Genomic DNA, 12,248 nt, shown 5'->3' on the forward strand with positions numbered 1-12,248 from the left:
ATGTACATTTTGTATGAAGCGCGGAAGCGCTTAATTCTTAAAATGTGCACACGGTCAACGCTTTTACAAACATATGAAGTTACAAAAAGAAGCAGTCAATACTTATAATTACATTGTTTAGCTAGGATCATGAAAACACGATTTTTATCAAATATTTACTTAATTCACCTGTGCACTTAATTGTGGGACCACGTGTTATCATGAATGACAGTTTTATTGTGTAATGCAATTGCTTAAGGAATAGCACGTGATGTACAGTTAGCCAATCAGAATAACGTATTATAATGGAACATAGATCTAATGTAATTATTCATCCATGTTACATGAAAAGCACCATCTGGAACAATTTTACATATCATGGAATATTACAATATTTATTTGAGCACTGAATTGTATCTTTTCTTTTTTTCTTAAAATCATCACACAGAGCAAACAAATGGCAACAAGTTAACACTACAGCACCAGTCTTTTGTCAAATAACAAGAGAGGATGCTCTTATCTTATCTATCTGATCATCATCGTCATGATCACCAGCATGCTCGTCCAACTGCCTTTTAGCAAATTCAATAAACACCTAAAAGAAAAAAGTCAATAAGTCTAAATACAATATGATATAATATAAATTTATATTATTTTTTTCTGTTGAATTAATAGGAGAAAAAAAGTAATATCGAAATAAAAAAAGAACTAAATTACAGAAATCGGTTAAATATTACAATTGTTTAGTTTAAGAACAATTTATTAAAAAAAATAATAAAAACTATAGGTCACAGATGAGTTAAATAGATATTTCAAATTTTTAGAGGCCAAAACAAATCTTATGTTTGGTTGATTTTTGTACCATATTGTAAAGTAACAGCTTATAGTGTAATAAATAAAATTTGTGATGAAAAATAAATGTTAAAATTTTAGCTGAAATTTGTGAACCCTCGAGACTCCTTAATACTGGTCATTTCCTCCCTCCTTTATAAAAACAAATACATTTCCCAGAACAATTAAATGACTTCTGTCTAAAACAGGCATATAAAATTTGGAGGTCCAAGGTTCTATCCTCCAACTTTCAATGTCTTTTATAAAGGAAGAATATATCTAAGACAAACTGAAGGGCACTGTATGATACATGTAAACTAATACATAAGATATATATATATAAGGCTTTTACCTGTTCCAACGTGGACTGACTGAAACTGTACTCTTCCATTCCATGGTGACGCTTACCTGAAATATAAATGGTCATTGATAAAAAGAAAACAGCCTAATCGTCTTCAAATTATCAAATAGATCTGTGGTGCATACCTATATTGTTTTTATTAAATCATTATATTGGATATTTATATCAAATTGGAAAGAGATAAAACAAGAAGTCTTCAATGTCCACAAACATTTTACATGCTCTTTCTGTGTCAGATGCACTTTATTGCTATTTGTTTGCCATTACTGATTTCTAAGACATCCCCTAAAAACTTAATATCATAAGAGAAAAGCCACAATAAAAGATCACAAATTTAATTTAAAATTCTGCTAGCTGTAATGTTGAAAAAGCCTGATGATGTCTGATTATTTAAGAAAAGCATAAAATCAATTTTACATTTCATAAGGGTATATATTTTGGTGGGGAAAAAATATTACAGGATTAATATTTTAATATTTTTTCCGAGGGCTTTTATGATATGTTTGTGAGTGACTTGGTCCAGTTTATGCACCAATAAATTCCTTTGTAAAGGTCTTTAATCCTTATTATTCTTTAAAATTGGAGATAGGAAATATATTTTATCACACTCGTTACCTCTATCACATGAAAATTGGATATTTATGTCATTGAATAGGCTTGGCGCAAAGTCATAAACTTATCGCAAAAAATTTTGTATTGGCCGATCATAACAAAACAAACAAAATAAAATACAGTCAATCTTCAAAAAGGCAGGGCGCCCTGGAAACTGCAAAAAGGGCTCAGGGCGGCACTTTGGAAAGGGTGAGCAGACCGCACTGTGAAAACGGCCTAACACTAATTATCATGTTTATAAGAGAACATTTTAACATGATCTACTGATCAATACAGAAATAGTATCTTAACCAAAGTTTAAGAACAGACTCATTATTACTGAATTAGTATATATATTTGTTTAGGGGCCAGCTGAAGGACACCTCTGGGTGCGGGAATTTCTTGCTGCATTGATGACCTGTTGGTGACCTTCTGCTGTTGTCTGCTCTGTGGTGGGGTTGTTGTCTCTTTGACACATTCCTAATTTCCTTTCTCAATTTTATATATGTAATACTTCAAATGATTGTTCAACATTTGATCAGACAAAAATGAAATGCTTGTTTAATAATTTACAATATGGTCCGACAAACTGCACTCATTCATCTGAATGAACGATAAATCAACACTTAAGGAAGTTCACTTGTCATGTTTTGGGATTTTTGTCAGATTTTCGGAATCCTCTGCTTTTATCCATTTGCATGCCTTAAAATTTTTTACCCATTGACCCCATTTTTCTTTTTATATATTTTTACATGTTTTACATAAGCCATCTGTAAAAGTCTTATAAAATTTTAATTATTTTTAATAGTTTTTGAGAACTTAAACTTGTCAATGATAAAGCTACGAAGTCAAGAGAGAATATTTTACTGCCACAATTTCAATGGCTAATTTCTCGAAAACAAGCACATTGACCTATATATTTATGCTGCTCTTTTGATTCTTTTATTAATCCAATATCAATATAAACTAGTGTTTTGAAAAGTTAATTAAAGAGAATCGAACTCCCTTAATTACACTCTACATATCACTTTCATAAATTGGTTCTAATTTATCAACAGTATTATATGAGTAAAGTCTGTACCAGGATTTACTTCCAACTGCCAAAGACCAGAAAAATAAGGATAGTCATATAAGACTGGCCTTTAAATTTAAATACAAGTACACGTACAAACCTTTACATGTCGCTTTCTGTTCTGGAAATACATGTAAATTTACACAATTTTATATAGAATTTCATTGTTTTCCCTGAAGACTCTCTTACAAGTATAGTTGAATACTTACAAAAAAAAATATTTTATCATCATTGATATTTTTGGATAAATTTTGTTTACAAAGTTGGTTTATATACAATAGTTAAAAAAATACAAAACTGTCTTTGTAAACATGGCATTTTCTTATTCAAAGAAAATAATTCGAAAATATGAATTGTGACTATTTGTCCAGTGACTTTTTGTCTGACTTTTTGTCCTGTGGCTGTCTGTCCTACATTCCATTGTAGATACTCAAAGTAATTTTTCAGGATGTAAATTAAACAAAGCTATTGTGTTCATTATTATGACATGTATGATGAACATTACGTATACAGTACTATTTTTCCGATATTAGTAATTTTTGTAGTTTTATTGTTCAAACTGTAGTTTCCCAGGAAATTACTTTGTGTCTTTTCATTTTTACAATTTAAGTAATATCAGACATGTAGTTCACTCCAGGTTTAATTTTGTGCCACAAAGAGATGAGCTATTTTTGACACTGGTGTCATCAGCTGACATTTCAAGCTTTTGTCCTGTCATCATAGTCATACTTACGTGCAATCTTGGTTAAAATTAACGAACAAAAGGTCAGATAGATGGTCGCCGGATCTTATTGCGAAGTTCATTAAATATTTGACCAGTAATTCGAACTGGTCGCTGTGTATTTACCACTTTTGTTGTTTTTGTTCGCAATATTTTGATATTTATTTATTTTTGTCTGATGAATCCCAAATGTAACGACTACTTTGATTGGTTTGTGAAAAAATGGTTTTAGAAATGAAAGTATATTCTGGTAACGACTATGAATATATTCCGTTTCAAAGTCCCTTAAAAACACGCTTATGGTGATTTCCGCATAGAAAGACCGTGCAAATCCCCCTTAATAAAAGTCTAGGGTTGAAGGTGGGGGCTACTTCAATACTAAATTGATTGGGGTGTCGCTGGAGTTCTGTTACCCCACCCTTTTCATATAATTCAGATTTTAAAAATGTATTCCTTTTCATATAATTTAGATTTAAAAAATGAATACCTTTCCATTTAATTTAGATTTTTAAAAATGAATACCTTTTCATATAATTTAGATTTTAAAAATGTATACCTTTTCATATAATTTAGATTTTAAAATGGTATACCTTTTCATATAATTTAGATTTTAAAAATATATACCTTTTCATATAATTTAGATTTTAAAAATGTATACCTTTTCATATAATGCATGCGTAGAATACCAAAGTGTTCAAAGAGAAAAATTGGTTGATAAATAAAGACGGGAACACTGAGAAAGATGACAGACTTTATTGACCTAATCATAAATTTCTGATAGTTTTCCCCGACCTATCCACTTTTTTTCAAAATTGAAAAGGTGACCTACTCCAGCGGCACGTCCTATCACCTTGTATTATAGGAAGTGCCGGCCCCGAGATAAAAGTATTCTTGATATTGAAATATTCATAAAAAAAATATTTTTCAAACCAAAAATAACTCGCACCAAGGTACGCTAACCTAACAATAGAAGAGACTAAGGAATCGAGAAAATTATGATTGATGGAATCATTTGAAAACGTAAAATCGAGTTGTATTATTACAAGTTAACTACTTCATTTGCTTTAATATTTTATATCAATCAATTAAATCAAAATCAATCATATTACGTACTTTGTTTTACCTATTTTTAATTTACTTTATATTATGTTTGAAATTTATATTGTAATTATTCTGCTCATTTACTTCTGAATAAAAAATGCATAAATGTTTAGGATACTTATAAAATACAGAAATTACAAATTATTTAAGAAAAAACAATTTGTGTTTATCTTTTAAAACAAAAAAGTTGTGCCTTTCTTTCAAAAGGAAAAATATGGCCACAATTCCGAATTTTGAGTAAATATACAAAATTTCTACCTCATTTAACTCAAAAAGTAGCACATGAAAGTATATTGTTTATAACAAATTTGATTTAATCAGGCAAAAAAAGCCTATATGGAAATTTTCATAAAACTGTAAATACGGGATGAAAACTGTATCGTATGCCCTTAAGGAGTAGTCGTGTTGGTATTTCAACATGCCAATGATGTATTAAACAGGCAAAAATTGACTTCTAATTACTTTAGTAGCATATGTTTACTGCTTCAGTGTATATGTACAATTTTATCAATTTTTCTCAATGAATGGTATTTTCTGTTAATTTTGTTCAATCAACCTTCTACTTAGTGTTTCATTGAGACATATTGTATTTTGATTTATTAAATGCAAATATTTTTAGAAAATTGTAACATACAAGAACAAGAATATACAAAACTGTCTTTGTAAACATGGCATTTTCTTATTCAAAGAAAATAATTCGAAAATATGAATTGTGACTATTTGTCCAGTGACTTTTTGTCTGACTTTTTGTCCTGTGGCTGTCTGTCCTACATTCCATTGTAGATACTCAAAGTAATTTTTCAGGATGTAAATTAAACAAAGCTATTGTGTTCATTATTATGACATGTATGATGAACATTACGTATACAGTACTATTTTTCCGATATTAGTAATTTTTGTAGTTTAATTGTTCAAACTGTTGTTTCCCAGGAAATTACTTTGTGTCTTTTCATTTTTACAATTTAAGTAATATCAGACATGTAGTTCACTCCAGGTTTAATTTTGTGCCACAAAGAGATGAGCTATTTTTGACACTGGTGTCATCAGCTGACATTTCAAGCTTTTGTCCTGTCATCATAGTCATACTTACGTGCAATCTTGGTTAAAATTAACGAACAAAAGGTCAGATAGATGGTCGCCGGATCTTATTGCGAAGTTCATTAAATATTTGACCAGTAATTCGAACTGGTCGCTGTGTGTTTACCACTTTTGTTGTTTTTGTTCGCAATATTTTGATATTTATTTATTTTTGTCTGATGAATCCCAAATGTAACGACTATTTTGATTGGTTTGTGAAAAAATGGTTTTAGAAATGAAAGTATATTCTGGTAACGACTATGAATATATTCCGTTTCAAAGTCCCTTAAAAACACGCTCATGGTGATTTCCGCATAGAAAGACCGTGCAAATCCCCCTTAATAAAAGTCTAGGGTTGAAGGTGGGGGCTACTTCAATACTAAATTGATTGGGGGTGTCGCTGGAGTTCTGTTACCCCACCCTTTTCATATAATTCAGATTTTAAAAATGTATTCCTTTTCATATAATTTAGATTTAAAAAATGAATACCTTTCCATTTAATTTAGATTTTTAAAAATGAATACCTTTTCATATAATTTAGATTTTAAAAATGTATACCTTTTCATATAATTTAGATTTTAAAATGGTATACCTTTTCATATAATTTAGATTTTAAAAATATATACCTTTTTATATAATTTAGATTTTAAAAATGTATACCTTTTCATATAATGCATGCGTAGAATACCAAAGTGTTCAAAGAGAAAAATTGGTTGATAAAAAAAAGACGGGAACACTGAGAAAGATGACAGACTTTATTGACCTAATCATAAATTTCTGATAGTTTTCCCCGACCTATCCACTTTTTTTCAAAATTGAAAAGGTGACCTACTCCAGCGGCACGTCCTATCACCTTGTATTATAGGAAGTGCCGGCCCCGAGATAAAAGTATTCTTGATATTGAAATATTCATAAAAAAATATTTTTCAAACCAAAAATAACTCGCACCAAGGTACGCTAACCTAACAATAGAAGAGACTAAGTAATCGAGAAAATTATGATTGATGGAATCATTTGAAAACGTAAAATCGAGTTGTATTATTACAAGTTGACTACTTCATTTGCTTTAATATTTTATATCAATCAATTAAATCAAAATCAATCATATTATGTACTTTGTTTAACCTATTTTTAATTTACTTTATATTATGTTTGAAATTTATATTGTAATTATTCTGCTCATTTTGGGCGCCGTGATTGGCAAATAAAATATTTGTTTGTTTGTTTGTTTGTTTGTATCCAAATTTTGAAGAAGGTTCTTTTTTAAAAGCTTAGTAAAAAAATCAAATAGTTATGTTATTTACTGACAAAGCTATATTAGATCATATTAAATCTGTTGAATATGTAGTCTGCTATATATAAATTCTGCCAATGCCGTAGACACATCTTCTGAGTTAAAAAATCAAATCGAACATGCATACAAGTGACGGATCCAGTAAAGGGGGCCGGGGTTTGAAACCCAAACCCCCTTTGTTGGACGATCAGTGCATTGGAATGGGGACATATTTTTGAGAATGGCTGGATCCGCCTCTGCCTAAATAAATGCAATAAAAGTTTTAACTATTTACTGGCGTCCAAAGCTGCACAAAACACCTTAAAACATAGATTTATATCGTCTTCAAGCCATTGTTCCACCACTTCACTACTATTCTACATACTTGTACACTTGGTACAATAAAAACCCGATGTTCAAATAAGACCTGTGAAAATAGTGGAATCAATTACTTTTGGAGTGTCAAAAATTCATTGGAACTCCTTGATAAATTGTATGCGTATATTGGTGATTCTAAATCTGTTCAAATTTTTTCTAACCTATATACCACTTTGTCTCATATTCTTATTAAGAAGAAATCCACATGTACTCGTATGAAGCAGAATTAGTGAGAATTAATCAAGAACCTTATCAAACACAAAAGAAAAAAGCACCATTACGAAATTCGTTAATTTTTCTATCATATATATATTGATGATGATCACTGAATAACCAATATTTCAGCCAATACTTGCATCTCACATATCCCAGTTAACTTGAAAATAAAAATACTACTGATACTAGAAGGACTGTTTTATACCTTGATGTTTTTTCAATATTGACGACCTCAGACTAAAATCCATGACAAACGGGACGATTTCAACTTCCCAATTATCAATTTTCTATTTCTCAGCAGTAACAATCGTATGGTGTTTACATATCTCAGTTGAATACGTTATGCTCGTGCATGTCCACACTATACAGACTTCATAAACAGGAGTGTACTCCTCACGCAGAAACTACTCCAACAAAGTTATGAGGAGGAGAAAGCTTAAAAATGACACTCCGTAAATTAAAACACCATCACGAATTGGTTGATCCATACGATGTGTCTGTGTCTTAACTAAGAACCTTTTTACCACGCCTTAGATTGTGGTTTACCATTTACGTCGTGTGGTCTTTTAAGAACCGAATAAGTGACAGGGTATCAGTCAGGCGCTGAAACGGATACAAACGCGCTAATAGGATAATTTCACTTCAAAGAACACATAGTTACCACAAGAGACATGAACACAATTGAAAATAGATTTTTTTCAAGGTGAAATGTATACACATGTATTACAAGCGAATAAGGAACTAATAAGTAACAGGGTATCAGTCAGGCGCTGAAACGGGTACATACCCGCTAATAGGATTATTTTATTTCTAAGAACACATAGTTACCACCAGGGACATGAACACAATTGAAAATCTATTAATTTCAAGGAGCAACGTATACCACGTATATTAAAAGTGAATAAGGAATGAATAAGTAACAGGGTATTAACCGAGCGCTGGAAGGGGTACATACGCGCTAATAGGGTTATTTCATCTCTTAGAACACATAGTTAACATTAGAGACATGAACACAATTTATCTACCAATAGAGACAAGAAAACAATTGAAAATCATTTTTTAAAAGGTGCAACATATATTAATACACGTATTATAAGCGAATAAGGAACGAATTAAGCAAGGTTTTAGTCTAGATCCGAAACGATGTACCCCCCGCTAACATGTTTAACCCCGCCACATTATGCAAGTATGTGCCCGTCCCAAGTCAAGAGCCTGAAATTTAGTGGTTGTCGTTTAGTCTTGTGTTACAATTCTGTTTTTCGTTTATTTTTTGTATATAAATAAGGCCGTTAGTTTTTTTTTTTGTTTGAATTGTTTTACATTGTCATGTCTGGGCCTATTATAGCATTTCATACCACATCTTCTTTTTTTATACAAGCGCTAAAAAGGTGATTTCACCTCTTCGAACTAAGAACCATCTTCAAAAATACGAATATAAAGTAGTTAAAAGGTAAAACGTATAAAAATCAAATAAGGAACAAATAGGTCGAACATAAAGTAACAGGATATGTTGAGCACACACACGTATAAATATGTGATAAAAGGGTCATTTTACAAATTTCGAACTATTACCAAAGACAAGAATTTAAACAATTAAAAAGGTGGAAGGATATCAAAAATTGAATAAGTAAGGAATAAGGAGTAAGTAACGAATAAGAAATAAGTAACGAATAAGTAACGAATAAGGAATACGTAACGAATAAGGAATAAGTAACGAATAAGGAATAACGAATAAGGAATAAGGAACAAGTAACCAACTTGACGTCCATACAGTAGCTTCTTAATTGAGTTGATGATTTTTCAATAACATGGTTTATAATTATGTTACTTTGTTTAAATGTGTATTCATGTTTTTGTATTAAAGTCATAAGAAACCTCAAATTAAATAAAATGTATGTGTTTTTTATAACTCAATGGATAGTTTACATTATAAAACTTTTGTACATATACTTTTTTCTGAAGAAAATTCTTTAATTTATTCATATTTAGAAGAAGTTTACTTTATTTTAATTGCTTCCTTTCCAGGAAGCAATTCCCCCGACATATTTTCCGTATGCAAAGTGACCTCTGTGTGACCCATCTCGTAAAAATCCAGTGATCGCAATACGCATGGATGTCCTTAAAATAAACTATTATCTGAATTTACATGTTAAACACGTGCTCAATTTCCATGCTTTTTTGTTGATTTGTTGTTGATTGTTGACAAACAGGTGACAATCGTTAAACTTCGGCTTTAAAACACGAACTTTAATTACCTGCCATATTTTCGCAACAACACTGACCGATTGAAAAAAAAATTGATGATTATACGAAATTTATGCGAAAAAAGTGAAAAATTCTTGAACAGAAGACTAAGTTTATGATGTTTGTATGCATGGGTTCAAGAATTGGAAGAACATTATTTTTCACCGGTCACTCGTTTCTTATGACTTTAATGTACTTAAATCATTTCTTATCATTCTAATTAATCCCTATGATATATTTCGTAATTCATTTGATAAAATTGAGAAAGGAAATGGTGAATATGTCAAAGCGACAACCACCCGACCATAGAGCAAACAACAGCCGAAGGCAACCAATGGGTCTTCAATGTAGCGAGAATTCCCGCACCCGTAGGTGTCCTTCAGCTGGCCCCTAAAATATGCATAATAGTACAGTGATAATGGACGTCATACTAAACTCCGAATTATACACAAGAAACTAAAATTTAAAATCATACAAGACTAACAAAGGCCAGAGGCTCCTGACTTGGGACAGGCGCAAAATTGCGGCGGGGTTAAACATGTTTATGAGATCTCAACCCTCCCCCTATACCTCTAGCCAATGTAGAAAAGTAAAAGAATAACAATACGCACATTAAAATTCAGTTCAAGAGAAGTCCGAGTCTGATGTCAAAAGATGTAACAAAAGAAAATAAATAAATTGACAATAATACATAAATAACAACAGACTACTAGCAGTTAACTGACATGCCAGCTCCAGACCTCAATTAAACTGATTGAAAGATTATGTCTTCATCATATGAATATCAGGTACAATCCCTCCCGTTAGGGGTTTAGTATCATACTATCATAAAATATATGAGAAGAACATAACCCGTGTCATGCCAACAACTGTTTTTTAGAAATAAATGTGTTTAGTTCCGATGCAAAGACCCTATCAGTGAATCAATGTTAAAGCCAAAATATGCAATCTTTAATGACCTGACAACAGTATCGTAACTATATCCCCTTTTAATAAGTCTATTTAAAGGTTTTGTTAGTTTCTGAGGAGAATACTGACATTTTTGTGCTTTATAAAGAATATTTCCATAAAATTTTGGATGTGAAATACCTGAACGTATAAGATGTCTGCATGTTGAGTTATATTTACGAATTATTTCCTTATACCGGTGATAAAATTTAGTAAATGTTTTGACCAGTTTGTGATATCGAAAACCCTGGTGTAATAATTTTTCAGTAATACATAAATTTCTCTCGCTAAAATCTAATACATTGTTACATACACGAGCGAATCGTACAAGTTGAGATATATAAACACCATAAGATGGTGACAAGGGAACGTCACCATCTAAAAATGGATAATTAACAATAGGAAATGAAAAATCATCTCTTTTATCATAAATTTTTGTATTAAGCTTCCCGTTTATGATATAGATATAAAGATCGAGGAAAGGGCAGTGGTCATTGTTATCATTAGCTTTATTTAAAGTAAGTTCTACAGGATAAATTTCTTTAGTATACATACTGAAGTCGTCATTATTTAGAGCCAATATATCATCCAAATATCTAAAAGTATTGTTAAATTTTTGTATCAAATGTTGTTTTGATGGGTCTTTGCTAATTTTAGTCATAAATTGTAACTCATAACAATACAAAAACAGGTCCGCAATAAGTGGTGCACAGTTAGTCCCCATTGGAATTCCAATAACTTGACGATATACGGAATCTCCAAAGCGAACAAAAATGTTATCAAGTAAAAATTCAAGTGCATAAATAGTATCAAAGCATGTCCAATTGACATAGTTCTTTTGTTTATTGCTACTAAAAAATGATCTAAAAGAGTTTGAACATATGTACTCGCATTCCGACTTTTTAAATGCCCAGTTAATTAGGGATGTGAATTTTTTCTTAATAAGAATATGAGGCAAAGTGGAATGAGGCAAAGATAGAATAGTTCAAATTTTTTGCAGCATGATTGCTTAAAAAAATTATCTTATCTTGTTAGTTATTATGAGTTAGCCATAACATCAGGTTCAACTGTTCTAATCCCAGGTACAGATTACCTTAGCCGTATTTGGCACCACGTTTTGGAAGTTTGGATACTCAATGCTCTTCAACTTTGTACTTGTTTGGCTTTTAAAATATTTTGATATGAGCGTCACTGATGAGACTCATGTAGCCGAAACGCGCGTCTGGCGTACTAAATTATAATCCTGGTACCTTTGATAACTATCAACCCCATCATTGTTTTCTTAATGTCTTGTATAAAGCTATGGCAGTTGTTATCAAATAATCCGTGTATATTTGCTGTGTTTATCTCAATTTTAGTGTGTAAATTATGTTTGTTTTCGCTTAATCAATGTATGACGATTGAACAGCGGTATACTACTGTTGCCTTTAATTGGTAAGTCTATTATTTGATATGG

The 12,248-nt window shown here is 31.1% G+C and overlaps 1 protein-coding gene across 7 annotated transcripts in view; it reads right to left on the bottom strand.

Moving 5' to 3' along the window:
• Nucleotides 1-428: 428 nt before the first annotated feature.
• LOC143044397 (cholesterol transporter ABCA5-like) overlaps nucleotides 429-12,248 on the bottom strand; it is a 294,548-nt gene continuing 282,728 nt past the window's right edge. For all 7 annotated transcript variants that reach the window (XM_076216391.1, XM_076216396.1, XM_076216388.1 and 4 more), the window contains 2 exons: nucleotides 1,163-1,218; nucleotides 429-574 (listed from right to left, as the gene is read on the bottom strand). In XM_076216391.1, coding sequence (XP_076072506.1) covers nucleotides 473-574; nucleotides 1,163-1,218 — 158 coding nt within the window. In that variant the 3' untranslated portion in view covers nucleotides 429-472. The remainder of the gene's footprint in view (nucleotides 575-1,162; nucleotides 1,219-12,248) is intronic.

The sequence above is a fragment of the Mytilus galloprovincialis genome, chromosome 9, assembly GCF_965363235.1.
Source record: "Mytilus galloprovincialis chromosome 9, xbMytGall1.hap1.1, whole genome shotgun sequence".
In the NCBI taxonomy this organism is placed as follows: domain Eukaryota; kingdom Metazoa; phylum Mollusca; class Bivalvia; order Mytilida; family Mytilidae; genus Mytilus; species Mytilus galloprovincialis.